The sequence below is a fragment of the Spermophilus citellus genome (assembly GCF_964194105.1).
Source record: "Spermophilus citellus genome assembly, chromosome: 6".
NCBI lineage: Eukaryota > Metazoa > Chordata > Mammalia > Rodentia > Sciuridae > Spermophilus > Spermophilus citellus.
Window position 1 is genome coordinate 23,290,119 of NC_138187.1, and position 15,443 is coordinate 23,305,561.

The 15,443-nt window shown below is 45.8% G+C and overlaps 1 protein-coding gene across 6 annotated transcripts in view; it reads left to right on the forward strand.

Moving 5' to 3' along the window:
- Nucleotides 1-15,443, forward strand: part of TPST1 (tyrosylprotein sulfotransferase 1) — a 93,554-nt gene that overhangs the window by 68,196 nt on the left and 9,915 nt on the right. Inside the window, exon 4 of one of the 6 annotated variants that reach the window (XM_081298388.1) lies at nucleotides 3,165-3,437. The exons of the other annotated variants lie outside the window; for them this stretch is intronic. Within the exon in view, the coding sequence (XP_081154514.1) occupies nucleotides 3,165-3,170 (6 nt within the window). The 3' untranslated portion in view covers nucleotides 3,171-3,437. Of the gene's footprint in view, nucleotides 1-3,164; nucleotides 3,438-15,443 lie in introns of those variants that run through there. 6 annotated transcript variants of the gene reach the window in all.

Below are 15,443 nucleotides of genomic sequence, written 5' to 3' on the forward strand. Positions count from 1 at the left end.
CTTTCATGTACTGCCTCTTGACTTTTAAAATGCTTTATGTGATTTAAAGTTTTGTGAACTACAGCTTGCTAAAAATGAAGCAGAAATCAGTCTAGCATCCTGCCTTCATAGTCTTGATTGCCTTTCTGTAACTGGTAATTTATAGCTTTCCTCTGCTGGGGGACTTTATGAACCAGGATACATGACTACATGGCATTGCAAAGGTTTCCCAGAGCAGTAGCCAGTTTGGGTTCCCCACTACCATTGGCTTGGCAATGCTGCTCTCAGTGCTCCTGAGGGGCAGGTCAGGAAGCTGCTCTGGTTTGAGTCCGTGTGACTGAAGAATGGGTTTCACACTGGTGACTGGAAGGGTTTCAGAGGACACTGCAATACAGCTTTTCTTTCATTCTTTTTTGTCTTTGCCTGTCTCTTAACTGACAATAATTTTGAGGAAGAAAAGATAAAATGTGAACTATAATTGTATTTTGAGTCCTTTGTAATGAAGCACAACAGAGGCCATTGTGTGTCTTGAAATTGGGTTTCATAGATGTTCTTATGTGATAGCTTGTGGAATGGAATTACAAAAATTGGTAAGAAACCAGTGCCTGGGGAAGGGGTTGGTTTACTCCCCTCTCTTTCTCTCTTCCTTTTTCCAGGAAGCCTAATTAACCATGGGTTCCTACTTTTTTGGATTATAAATTACTGCCCCAGGAGTCTGACCACTCTCTCTTGAAGTGTAACACCTGTGAACAGAATTACCTGTTTCTGTGAGCATGCTTCATGTTAGAGACTCTGCATAAGACCCTCAGCCACATAGGTTAGGAATTTTTTTTTTAAAGATGGAAAAGCCCTAATGTTAGAATAGGTCTAAGATGATGCCAAATAACCTGTAAATATTATGAGAAACTGTAGATCAGGGCTCAGAATTTGGAGTGTTTGTTTTCCTCTGTCCCCTCCCCCCCTCTCCCCCCACCCCCCCCCATGTCCTCCTCATGGTGTCCCCACCTCCCCGCCCTCTGCATAAACTAAAGCTTGGAGCTCTCCTCCTGCCCCAGAGTGCTGCTTGCCGCCTCTCCAAGTCTGTTTGCTGCAACATTTACAGTTAGGCATCACCTGTATCACTCAAGTCTAGGCTCTTCAGAGCTTTCTTCTGCCTGTGGCAACTCAAATGCTAATGTAGCTAGCATTGGTGGCCCTAGGTTTCAGCAAGTCCTGCTTGCAAAGAGACTTGATTGTCAGAGGTGGGCTCCAGAAAAGGAAGGTGGCTGGGGAAATGGTCCCTGATTTATGGGGTGAAGGGAGAAGAAAACTCACATTTGGATTAGGAATACAGAATCTCAGTCTCTAGGTTACAAAGACGGTTTTCATACCGTTGTGGGGAGTCCAACAGTAATGATGTCTGAGTCAGCTCATTTCAGGGACAATTTGCCCAGTTTTGAATGGAAAGTCATGTGTTTTGTGGCTGTGTGACTCACATGGCAAGCTGGAAGTGAGCTGCTAACATGTTCCATGCCTTTTCCCACCGTGGTCTAACTCCAGAGTTGCTGCACAGTTTAATACATAGTGCCCTCTAGGTTCTCCTCAGCCTCTCCCTCCTCCGTTGGTTCTTAAGCCTTTTAGATTTAGGAATTTATTTTAGAACCTAATGAAACCTGTGAATGCCTACCTCAAAAATGCAGACACATCCTGCACAGAATTCTACCTATGGTTTCAGTGGATTCATAGATGCCCCAGAAGCCCATCAGGTTAGGACTTCTGCATTGTGTAGTCTCCTGAATCCCACTTTCTACTCTGTGGCTCTTATCACCGTGATGGGGACCCTGTTTCCTATTAGGCCCCAGGTTCACATTCCAGCTGCTTCTGTGAAACTTCCTGGAATTTCTAAGGGGCCTCATGTGAGATTCAGAGTCCCAGATCAAACTTACTGTTCAGACTTGTTCCCTCACAGGCACAGCTAGATGGAATTGTCTTTGTGTGCACGTGAATGGCCTATTTCCCCAGTAAGCCTTCATATTTCAGGTGTGTTGCTGATACACTGGTAACGCTGGTATTGTTAAATTGGTTTCACAGCCTGCATTTTAAGTGGAGTATGGAATCCCTTACACTTAATGTCATCACTCATCTGGCTGGGCCTGAACTGCTACTTGCTATTTGTTTTGTTTTTTAAAATATTTATTTTTATTTGGACACAATATCATCTTTATTTTATTTATTTTTGTATGTGGTGCTGAGGATCGAACCCAGGGCCTTGCACACGCTAGGCAAGCGCTCTACCACTGAGCTACAACCTCAGCCCTGCTATTTGTTTTTAATTGGGACCATTTGTCTTTGTTTCTTTGTTCTCTTTTCCTGAATTCTGTTGGGTTAATCTAAAATTTTTTAGATGATTTCCTTTTATCTTTTCTTGGATATTATCTCCTTCTTTTAGCTGTAATTTCTTGTTTTAATTAAGGTTGCTGTAGAACAAAACAGCTGCAAATCTTTCTGTAAAAAGCCAGATAGTATCTTATGCTTTGTGGGCCACAATTTGTCTCTGTTCTTTTCTGAAGATGCAGATTTCACCTGGGACATTTCCTCTTTGGCCTGATAACTTCCTTGAGCATACTCACAGTGAGCATATGAAGGCTAGTAACTCTTTGGGGAGTTTTTTTGGTTTTGTTTTTTTAAAGCTGAAAATGCCTTTTTTCTTCATTATTTGAGAATATCTTTGCTGGACATAGAATTCTACTGTAGACAGGGGGGGTTTTTTGTATTATTTTACTTGTAACATTTGTTATTTTATTGTCTTCCACAATGTTTTTGATGGGAGGTCAGCTGACATTCTTATGAATGAAGAGTTATTTTGCTTTGCTTTGCTTTGCTTTGCTTTGCTTTGACTGCTATCTTTCGCTTGGGATAAGAATGTCCCCCAAAGGCTTATGTGTTGCAGGCTTGGTCCCCAGGGCAGCAAGTGTTCAGAGCTGGGGCTCCTGGGAGTGAGAGTACTAACCTCATCACGGGGTTGATCTATCAATGAGCTGATAGCTGGATGGACTGTTGAGAGGTGTTTCTAGTTGAAGGGAGTGAGTCCTTGGGGATTGTATATCGTCCCTGGCCCCCTTCTCTTTCCCCAGCCCTTCCTGGGTGCCGTGAGCCGAGCAGCTTTCCCCTGAATGCTCTGCCATGATGCTTCTGCCTTGCTGCAGGTCTAAAAGCAGTGGAGCCAGCTGACCCTGGACTACTAAAACTTCTGAAACCACGAGCAGAACAGGTCCTTCCTCCTCCATGTGGATTTTCTCAGGTGTTTTGTCCTGCAAGAAAAAGCTGCCAAACACATACTGTAAGATTTTCCCTTTGTATTTGGTTTTCAGCAGTTTAACAATAATGTACCAATTTGACTGATTCTTGCTTCTTCTGTTTCAGGTCAGGCATCAGCTTTGATTAGTTCTTAATTAACCTGTCTTTGAATTCCCTGGGTCTGCCTTCTGTGTCTAGTCTGCTGTTCAACTCCTCTGGTGACTTCTTCATTTCAGATTATTTTCCAGTCCTTGAGCTTCCTCTCTCTTCCTTCATTCTTTCTTCTTCCTGCATTCTTTATCATAGTCATGATAACAGTCTTAGAGTCTTCATGCATGGCTCTCTGCTGATTTTTCCCTTAGTTATGGGTTTTACTTACTTGCTTCTTCGTGTCTTAGAAGTTTTGCCTTCATGCTGGACTTCTTGTTATAAATAGATAGCAAATGAACTAAACAATATTGTTTGTTTTATTTTCTCCAGAGAGCATGTTCTTCCCTCCTTCATGCAGCTAGGGTGAGGAAGGGAATCTGGCAGTTAGCTGAGCTGGAGCTGAACAACACCCTTAGCTTCAGTTTACCTCTGAATTCAAATGAGATTGTGGAGATTTGACCTTCAGTCCAATCCCTAGATTCCTGTGTGCTACAGGCAAGGGTCTCATTTCTTGATTTTCATCAAGATTTCAGCTGGGAGGAAGCTGGATTAGACCTTAAGTTGTTTCATCTCTCCAGTACAGCTGCAGCAGGACCCTGGACCCAAGCCACACCAGACTGGGAGATCCTCTGTGTCCAGCTTTGGTCCCACCAGCCGTACTCAGCAGAGTCCCCCAGATACAGTGGTCAGGCCCTGAGATTTAGTTTTACATCTGGAGCTCCTCCAGATTCCAGATTCTAATCTGTGTGGTCACACTGTTGCTAGAGCTTGGCTTATTTCTTTTTGTCTAAGCAAAATGTTTTTATCTCTAAATTTGCCTCTCTGCCCACCTGTGCCCAGCCTGGCCATTCATGGTAGAAAGATACCTTGCTCAGTATTCCTAAGAAGAACTTGTCCTTCTCTGGAATTTGATTCACTTAGACTTCTTTGCATCCCTGCTCCTTGATGGCTCTAAGGAAAAATACGCAGTGGAGTTCATCCAGTGTTTCCTCCTTGTTCTGATGAAAGCAGTGTCTGTTGAGGCCTGCGCTCCACCCGGAACAGAGCTCCTTGGAGTGCATTCGATTTTTTTTTAAAAGAGACCCTGTGGTCTCTTGTCCCTGGGTCACTGGGAGCCTCCTACTGAGTTGCCTGCACTGTGTCCTAGGTAGGAACCCTTACCAACAGACTTTTAAAAAAATACCTTTGTTTTATTTATTTATCTTTATGTGCTGCTGCGGGTCAAACCCAGTGCCTCATACATGCTAGGTAAGTGCTCCACCGCTGAACCCCTGCCCAGCCCCTCAACAGACTCTTCTGCATATCCCTTGGTCACAAGTTTTTCAGCCTTGTTCTTCTTAAGTTTTTTTTACCTTTCCAGCCGAACCATTAGCTACTGCCTCTTTTGTCACCTCCAGTGTGTCACAAAGTGGCTACAACAGGGCCAGTACAATTAGTGTATACCCATAGCTCCAGCCATTTCTTCTTCCAGGCCAAACATGCAGTCACATGCTGCTGGACTTCTGTGCCGAGCAGCAGAGGGCTCGGTGACCTCTGGGAGGCACCCAGAAGGACAGCGATCCATAGGATTGGGTGATGCTATACACTCCAGCCCCAGGGTCTCCTGAACAGCCTCGGAGGCACAGCAGCAGCAAGGCAGCTGATTGCTTGCATAGTCTCCTCTTGTTCTGAACCTTCTCAGAATGTCACCCTTAGGACCGCTTGGTGAATGAGCTATCTGTTGTTTCCAAAACCCCAAGCAGCTCAATAGGTTTCACTGGTGCAAAATTCTCAGCAAAATTTAAAGACTCGAGATCTTGAGCTTAATTAACTTTAATATGAGAGGCTGCATGGCTGTGAATTCCATTAGTGTTGTATTGAACCACCTGTAGGATCACACTTTGGGCTTATTTTTCAGAACTCTTGATCCAGTGGCTGTATGCTATAGGGGTCTGTTCAGGGCATTCTTAGAAGCTTCCTGGTACCGCGTCTCCGACCTGAGGTAGCGGTTGAAATTGTGCAGTCCCCACTTCTTTTCCCTGTTCTGCAGGACACACAGAAGCAAGGCCACAGCCCTGGGTTCTCTCCTGCTGTTTCCACTGTGCGCTTCTAGTGCTGTTACTTGTTTACTCACAGCCTGTCTTTTGTGGGTATGTGTGACTGCACATAATAAATTAAGAAGCTGTTTTGCCTCATTTACCATGAACTGCTCTTGTTCCACTGACCACTTTTACTTATTTAGTTAGTTACTTGTTGTTTTCATGATGCTGGGGATCAAACCCAGGGCCTGCTTGGCAAGCTCTCTACCACTGAGTCAGCCCAACACCCATGTTCCACTTCTCCATTCCACCAGATCAACTCGTTCATTTCTGGCCGTGGGGAAGCTGCTGTTTACCTTGGTCCTCCAAGAGCAGTGGCCTGATTTCTGCCATTGCCATCTTACATGGGTCTCCTTCAGTGAGAAACCCCTCCTGGCATTGTGTGGGGAGGAGGTTCATGCCAGCCTTGGACAGAGGTGGTGGTGGGAGTTGTCATTCATCCAGCACAGTGACCCTGCCCTCTAAGAGTCCTCCCAGATTTGTCTTGGGACCCTTTCCTGGGTTTCAGAAGTGGAATGAAGAGAAGAAGCATTGTCCCCCTGGCCAGGGCCCCAGGGCGTGAGGCACAGCAGGTGTGAGACGAAGGAAGCTCAAACATCAGCTGCACTTCCTAGGACTCCCTGTAGACGGATGGCCATGGACCAGTTTCTTCTGGCCATGTTTATGTGAGGAGGTGTTTGTTAGCAGTTTTTCTGACCCAACTGTTGTGGATAAGAGTCGTATGAAGAAAGTTTACCCATTTTTTCCTGCTTCTGAACATTGCTATGAAAGGACATTGAACTGGCCCTGTTGCAGCCACTTTGTAACACACTGGAGATGACAGAAAGAAGAAAACAGAAATCAAGGACCTTGAACCTAGCTTCAGCCTGGCCTCCATCTCCTCTCTAGACTTCCTGTGTTTTTGAGTTACTTTAACGAGGCATTCTGTTCCTCAAGTAAACCCAGCCCCTCAAAAGAAGAGAACCAGGTGTCAAGAGGGGTCTCACTTTCAAGTCCTGGTTCCCAGCTCCGCCCCAGCCATGGATGTGACACATCTCAGTGGGCTCCTGATAGGTCCCCCCCTCTTTTTTTTTCTTTTTTTTTTTTTAAGAGAGAGAGAGAGTTTTTTTAATATTTATTTTTCAGTTTTCGGTGGACACAACATCTTTATTTTTATGTGGTGCGGAGGATCGAACCTAGCGCCCAGCATATACCAGGCGAGCGCGTTACTGCTTGAGCCACATCCCCAGCCTGGTCCCCCTTCTTTTAATATTTATTTTTTTAGTTGTAGTTAGACACAATACCTTTATATTATTTATTTATTTTCATGTGGTGCTGAGGATCGAACCCAGGGCCTCATATGTGCTAGGCAAGCATTCTGCCACTGAGCCACAGCTCAGCCCCAAGGTAGGTTGACTCTGTTGTCTCAGTTGGCTTCCTGTGCCATGGTGGGACTGTTCCAACTACCACTGGATTTGAGGTATGATTTACCTTTAGTTTCTCATTTCTTTTATTTGTGCGCTCAGACGTGACAAGCTTTGTATTCTAGTGGTTATAGTTAGAGAAATTCACATTCCATTGTGTTAACATTTGATGCCCCTTCAAACAGCCACCACAGAGCTGGGTGCTCTCCCAGCATGACAGTTCTCTTCCTCTCCTGTGTTTCGCTTTATTTCAAAAGCAGATGCCAGTGCTTCTGCAGCGTCCTGTGAAGTTTGGTGTGGGACGTCTTATACCACAATGCTCTGGTCTGTCAGGATGGTCACTGCAGGGATCTGGGCATTGGATGGGTAGTCACAGAAGCACAGTGCCTTCTTGGTGCCCAGGAAGTGCAGACCTGGCTTGTTTTCATGAGGAAAGCACCAGTGACTGGAGAGAGAGGTCTGTCCACTGTGCTGGCAGTTTACTTGTTGAGACATCCCCTAACCATGCTGCCCAGGCTGGGCTCAAAAATCCTGGGCTCCAGCAACCCCTCCACCTCAGCCTCCCCTCCACCACAGCCTCCTCTAGCTTCTGGTTCTGTGTCTGCAACATACAGAGGCCTTGTCACATCAAGGCCAGACAGAGATGCGAGGCTAGTTTCTGTTTCTTCATCTGTCTTCAGTCTATAAAATTTCATTGCTCATTCACCTGTGGTTTCCACATTTTCCCTTATATGTTATACCTTCATTAAAATCACCTAAAATTAGAAAAAGTTATCTGGATTGAGTTTTTAAATACTGGAGTAAGAACCATTTTCTTGCTGGGTACAGTGATGCATGCCTGTAATCACAGTGGCTTGGGAGGCTGAGACAGGAGGATCGTGAGTTCAAAGCCAGCCTCAGCAATAGTGAGGCACTAAGCAACTCAGTGAGACCCTATCTCTAAATAAAATACAAAATAGGGCTGAGGGTGTGGTTCAGTGGTGAGTGCCCCTGAGTTCAATCCCCAGTATGGGGTGGGGGAGAACCACCCCCCCTTGATATTTCTTGATCATGGAAATATCTAAAACAACAACAAAAAACAGAAACCTAGATTTTGTGTCTGACCCATAACAAGATGCTGAGGAAGAATAAACAAATTCAGTGAAAATCAAACAAAAAATGAGAGAACTGCCTGAGCGGGGTCCTTGAGGACGACCAGCAGGGTGGCAGCAGTGGTGGTGGAGCGAAGGTGAGAGCCCTGTGCAGGTGCAGGCCCAAGCACTGATGTGGGCAAGGTCCCGCAGGCAGCTCCAGAGGTGAGTGTGCCAGGCCCATCAGGACACAGGGAGGCTGGGCAGAACACAGACCCAAGCCACGCTGTAACAAGTTTTCTTTCTTTTTTTAATATTTATTTTTTAGTTGTAGATGGACACAAAACCTTTATTTCACTTATTTATTTTTATGTGGTGCTGAGGATCAAACCCAGGGCCTCTCACATTCTAGGCGAACGCTCTACCACTGAGCGCAGCCCCAGCCCTTTAATAAGTCTTCTGCCATGAAGCAGGTTAAAGGAGACCCACGAGAGCATCCATACGATGGCTCTCGTCAGTGTGGGGATGTGGGCCTGACCACTCAGTCCTTGCCTCCCTGTGCCACATTCTTCCACTCAGGACCGCAGCTTCCAGTGCCATCCGTGCTGTTGCAGGTAATGGGGTTTCTTCCTCACGGCTCGACACTGCCTCTTGGCGGGGTGAGGTGTTGCAGTGAACACTGGGGGGGGGGGTGCTGCAGTGAAGGCGGGCGGGTTCTCTTTCCTCTGGGTGTGCACCCAGTCGTGCTGCATCAAGTGGCAGCTCCGAGGAGAGCCTTGCTTAGCTCGCCTGGAGCCCCAGAAGCTTCGGTCTTTGAGGGCTCTCCATGTCTCTCCATATGGTGCTCCAAAGCGACATTCCCACCAGCAGCAAGCAGGGTGCCCACTTCTGCACACCCTTGCCCAGCCTTGTTGCTTCCTTCTGGAGAGGCCGTGTGGGTAGTTTTGATTTGAGCTTCCCTGGTAGCTAGTGATGTTGAGCGGTTTTGTATGTGTTTCTGTGTTGCCATTCATATGTCTTCTTTTCAGAAGTGTCTGGATATGTCTAATGCCCAGACTTCCCTAGAAAATCCAAGTCTCAATGCTGTATTTCCTATAGTGTCTACTGCTTTCTGCAGTAAGGAGAGGTTTCTATTATGCAGTTGCTGTACATTTCCAGTTAAATTCACATTTCAGGCCATTTTGTCCAACTTCACCCAAAAGTCATCACACTGAAACATTTCTTTTTCTTTAAAATGTTTTGGAGTAGAATCTTATGCTTCTGAGGGCTGGGGTTGTAGCTCAGTGGTAGAGCGCTTGCCTAGCATGTGTGAGGCACTGGGTTCGGTTCTCAGCACCACATATAAATAAAAAATAATAATAAAGGTACATTGACTACTAAAAACATATTTTTTAAAAAAAGAATCGTATGTTTTAGGGCTGATAATTTGTTTTCTTCTTGATATAAGAAGTATTAACAACATTTATCCTGTTGTTTCCAGACAGGATGAGACTGTTGCACTTCTCAGGGCCAAGTCTGAGATTTGCAAAGGCGCCAAAATAATTCCAGAAAAATGAGAATATGTAAACAAGCATGCTATCAGCTGTTTTACAGTATGTGTGTTTTGGAGATCATAAGCCTATAGTGGCCACAAGAGCCTGGAGGGATTAAAGATATAAATTTCAAACTCTGGATCCCTTCCTGCATTAGAATATCTGGCTGCAGTTGCATGTTTTCTCTTCTTGTGAAACTAGCAAGTGTAATTCCTCAAGGGGGAATGTTCATTACATTACTAAAAATAATGAATTATATTACTAAATAAATAACAGCAGGCTATGCATGGAGTTAGGATGAAAGTGTGCCAGGAACCAAGAATTACAACTAATCCAATTCCTGCCTCTTACACAGTGAGCTGCAGCCTGAGTCCACTTAGTCCACCCCACGCACAAACAGTGTGCCCTGTAGGCCACCCCTCATGAGCTTTGTGTGGGCAGTGTCTATGTGCTGAGCTTTGATCTCCCGACTTCTCCGTGTTTTCACATGAGGAGCTGATGCGTGGCACAGGGGGCACACACCTCTCCTGATCCCACTGTATTGTTGCTGTAGCATGGCCCATTGGCTTGTTGTTCCCTAGTGCCCACAGGAGGTATCTGGTGTTGCCTTGTGTCGTACTGCTATGTTTTAGTTCCTGGACAGTTGCGGTGTCAGGGTCCTTCTGCACTTCTGTCTCTGAGACTGTGAGAAGCCCCCAGTCACCCGCTCCATTAAGATCTAAAGATGCGTGTGCCCTTCGCTTGCCCGAGTCACCGTTGATGAGCTGCAGGGGTCTAGGCATGCTGTTGCTGCCTGCTGCTTGCATGTGGTGGGCCTGCAGATCCCACCTCCTCATCCTTGGGTGGGACCTGTTTGCTCACCTGGCAGAGCACTCCCCACCAGGAATGAGGAATCTAAGTCATGCCATGATCCTGTCACTTGGTGCATGGAGAGGCCACAAGGCCACATGTGGGAAGCACACTGAGGAGGCAGCAGACGTGGCACAGGGTGCTGCCTCGCTGCTCCACCAGCACTGCTAGGGGCCCTGGGTGTTACAAGCCTCCACCACCTGGCTCATTTCCCTCCCTCTGGTCTCCTCTGTTGGCCTCCCTTTCTCCTCTTGCCATTCACTGTGCATATTAGGGGAAGCCACCCTCAGCACATGACAGGGAAACCTCCATGGCCTGGCCAGCTGCTTTGTGAGCCAGGCTTTGACGTCTTACTAGTGTACACAGGTAGAGTGGTTGGAGTATGGGCTGCTGCTTGACAAGGACCCCCACCCCAGTTTCTAGTCAGATGTCCCAGTGTTCTCCTTAAGCCCAGCTGCCACCCACGGCCCCCAGAGTCCTCCCTCGGCTCTGCCTTTGTCCTGTGACTGCCTTCCTGACACCGGGAGGTCCCTGTCTGTCTGCTGGAGCACAGCAGACCACCTCAGAACCATAGGTGTGTCACTTCACAGTTTCCGTGACCAGGAGTCCAGGCACAGCTCTGCTGGCCGCCTGGCTCAGGGCCCTTGGTGCAGCTGCAGTGTCTCAGGGATCAGCAATGCAGCACACTAGTGCCGTCAGCCTGCTTCGAGTCCTCGCTGCCTGTGGATGTCAGCTGGAGGCTGTGCAGGCTCTGCTGCTGGCTTCCCACCTGGGGTGGCCGCATCCTAGAGGGAGCACCACCTTGCCATGCCCCAGTTGTATGGACACAGCCACCGGACGCACAGAGCCACGAATGCCAAAGACGGGATCTCAGTGTGCAAAACGTCCTCTTGGGTTTTCAGCTCTGAACTGAAGTCATCTTCAGCTGAAGACCATCCTTCAGTGCAGTTAATTACCCCTGATTTCAGCCCACAGGCCCCAAACAGGAACACTGCTCACTTTGTTGTTTGAGTCATTTCTTTGGCAGTGATCTGTTGCCAGCCAAATCCTGTTATGTGGAAGTTACTGTCATTGGCAAAAGTAAAAGCTAAAGATCAGTGTCAAATATGTGGAGCTCATATTTTTATGCATTTATTTTAATTCTTATGTGTGTTGCTCTGTAAGATAATTGACGGAATTGTGGTAACCTCTGTAACTCATTATATAGAAGACTGGGAGGGGCTGAGGTTGTGGCTCAGTGGTAGAGCTCTCGCCTAGCATGTGTGAGGCGCTGGGTTTGATCCTCAGCACCACATAAAAATAAATAAAATAAAGGTATAAATAAATCACATCAATCTTTTAAAAAAAAAAAAAAGAAGAAGAAGAAGACTGGGAGCCCTTCTAGAGAGCTGGGCAGACACACAGAGCTGGAAGGTGGCAGCTATGGTGAAGTAGCACCCTGGCTTTCATTCTGGAGGCGTACCTCTGTGCATGGTGTTCTGTTGGTAGAAAGAGGAAAGAGTAGAAAGAGGAAAGCAGTTCCTGGGATATTCAGGCTTAGAGAAATTCCTTCAGACTCACAGAATAGGAGCGCTTGGGGCAGAGAAAGGAGGCATAAAAACCCTAGTTCAGTTCACCAGCTCCCCTCTCTTACATATAATTAACAGTGAAGCTAAACATCATGAGAATTATGTGCCTTACTTACTGGTCCTTTCTCTCACATGACATGGAATTTCTTTCCTAGGAGCAATGTGTTCTTCCACTTAGTAGTGCTGTGTATGGTGGTCTCCAGCCTCTGCAGACCCTTGAACCCCATCCACAGATCACTTGCCTGGACCTCAAGAGACCGGACATACTGTTTGAGTACACTAACAACACAGTTCCCAAAGACTGAGTATTACTGTAGCACTCCTCCTTGTTCAGCTTGACCTATGGAAATAGAAAGCTATTGTAGGAGTGTTAAATGACTTAGCAGTGTGGAAGATAGCCAGACTTAAATACCTGGAAGAAAAGGGGGTGGGGGATACATGCAAGCAAAGAGGTAAGAAGTAATCCAGTTCATCCTCAACCCCACAGATTCTCAGGAATTAGAAGCACCAGGCATTACAAATTGGGGGGGGGGGGGGAGGAGGAGGTCTGATACTAAAAGTAGGAAGAGTCAAAAGTTTGCACAGGAATAGAATTCTCACCCAAGCACCCCAACACACCATACAGAGGAGGGGATGGGCAGAACACCATGCACAGAGGTACGCGTCCAGAATTAAAGCCAGGGTGCTACTTCACCTTCGCTGCCACCCTCCAGCTCTATGTGTCTGCCCAGCTCCAGAATGCTGGCATCAAGCTTCCTACCTGCAACTACCTCCTGCAGATGGGAAATAAGGCACCTTCTCTGGGGGCTTGATGACCCCAAAGAAAAGAACTGCCACAGGGTACTCAGAATCCTGAGCAAAACACCAGCTCAGGAAGCACCCCTGCCATGGACTCGACCCTCCCTCGAATGTAGGCTCTAGTGAGCTTGAGCGCCTCACAGCCTAGATCTCCAGACTTAGCAGAGCACCCCTGGGGAGAGAGAGGCCCTCAAAGGAAGCACAGGATGCATGAGCAAAATAAAACTTTAACTGAACAAGATGTTACTTTCAAAAATAAAAACAGAGATCCGGGGCTGGGGGTATAGCTCAGTTAGTAGAGTGCTTGCCCCATATGCACAAGGCCCTAGGTTCCATCCCTGGCACCACCAAAAAATTGAAATTTAAATAAATAAATAAATAAAAACACATAACCAAAAAACTGGGAAACTAAAAATATGAGTGCTAAATTAAAATTAGTAAAAGAATTGGAAAAATAAAGTTGAGGAAATGTCTTAGAAGATACCACAAAAATAGCTTATGGTAGAGCAGTTGCCTAGACAGTGGAATAAAAAAGATGAAGAGATGACTTAGAAAGGGTAAGAATTTTTAGAAACTTAATTCAGATGGTCCATTGTTTGACTGACTAGAGTTTCAGAAAAATGGTGGGCAAGAAATTATTAAAGTAATGAAAGAAGGCCATGGGGCTGAGATAGTGGCCCAGCGAGCACTTGCTTAGTATGTGTGAGACCCTGATTGTCTGATCCCCAGGACCACACACACACAAAAAAAAAAAAAGAAAGAAAGAAAAGAAGAAAGGACAGACATCTTCAGTACCACTGAGAGAAGAAAATAAGCCCAGATTCAAGGCACATGAAATTGTAGAATACTAGGATAAAGAGAAAGAAAGTTTTACAAACTGAAAATCAGGTCTTATATCACTCAGAATTGAGGCCACAGGTCAAACTGCTGCCCCAAAATTCAAGGGAAAGGTGTATATTGAGAATCACAAATTACTTGTAGGAGACCCACATCTTCTTTAAGTAAAGATCTGGGAAAATGTCTCCTAGTGCTTCTGACAGGGAGAGGGGGAAAGTGGACATTTTGATATAAGCTCAGAGCACTCCTCAACAGTGGACTGCCCTGGGGGTGGGTCCTTCCATAGGCTGGGCTTGGGCTTTACCAGAGCCTAGAGGACCTGGGGGACATAGACACCCAACTCCAGCCCCCTCTAGCTTTCCTGTCTCACCCGAGGAGGTTATAGGGAGCCCAGGCAGCCTTGGTGAAGGTCATGGCCCAGCCAGAGAGTCATTAAGAGACCTGTGCTATAATCCCACATTATAGAACACTCCTCCACCCCACATATTTTACAGCACACCCATCAGGCTCTCATAATAACAGTAAGTCACTGACAGACCTGCAATTTCTACACCCTAGTTTAAGGAGGAGTCTCTAGGGAAACTCTGAAACAACAGAGCTACAAAGCAGGCACACTAAAGAAAATTTTAGCATCTGATACCTTCAGTAGAGTAAATACAGCCTAGTTCCAAAATTAATGATAGGCATCAAACCACAGATCCTATAGTTTAGAGGATCCAAACAGGATAACCAAAAATTTTTACACCTCAGCATATCATATGAAAAACTGCAGACAATCAAAGACAACTGTGCACACCTATAATCCCAGTGACTCAAAAACCTGAGGTGGGAGGATCACAAGTCAGAGGCCAGCCTTAGAAACTTAGTGAGGTGCTAAGCAACTTAGCAAGACTGTGACTCAAAATAAATAGGGCTGGGGTTGTAGCTCAGTGGTAAAGCACCTCTGGGTTCAAGCCCTAGTACAAAAAAAAAAAAAAAGAAAAGAAAGACAATCTTGAAAGAACCTAGAAGTTTAAAAAACAAAAGAAGGAGGAGGAGGAGAAGTTTACAGAATACATGCAAGCAAAAAGAGAAGGGGGGGGCTGGGGTTGTGGCTCAGTGGTAGAGTGTTTGCCTAGCATGCATGAGGCACTGGGTTTGATCCTCAGCACCACATAAAAATAAAAGATATTGTGTCCACCTAAAAAATAAAAAAAGGGAGAGAGAGGGGCTAGGGATGTAGCTCAAGTGGTAGCGTGCTCGCCTAGCATGCGTGAGGCACTGGGTTCAATTCTCAGTACCACATAAAAATAAAATAAAGATATTGTATCCTCCTAAAACTAAAAATAAATATTTTTTAAAAGAGAGAGAGCAATGGGGTCAAATAGCTGAAGTCCTAAAGCAGAAAATCCATCTACCCAAAATTCAGTATCCAGCAAAGTTATCTTTCATAACTGAAGAAGGGCTTGCTTAGGCGAATAATGGAGGAATGTCATCACCAATAGATCTCCTTGAGAGACATGTCACAAGAAGTTCCTTAGAGAGGAGGAAGGTAATGTAGGTAAGAAACCAGAGCTACCTAAACAGAGGAAGAGCTCTAGTGAAGGAATGAGAGTAAACTTCTTAGCTATCTGACAGACAACAGTTTATTCAGAACTGTAGTAGCAGCCATATATTTGGTGATTGTAGCTCATGAATCAGTGAGTGAGTGACAGCAGTATTGTGAGCGCAGGGAGTGCTGGGCAGTGAGAGGATCTCACCACCCGCAGGCAGTGCAGCATCATTTGGAAATGGGCAAAGATGAGTTGTAAATATGTATTGCAAACTCAAGGGCAGAGACTCAGAATTTTTTGAAGAGTAGCGTACTTAATATGCTTAACGAGGAGAGAAAATGAAATCACGAAACGCTCCAGTAAAACTGAAG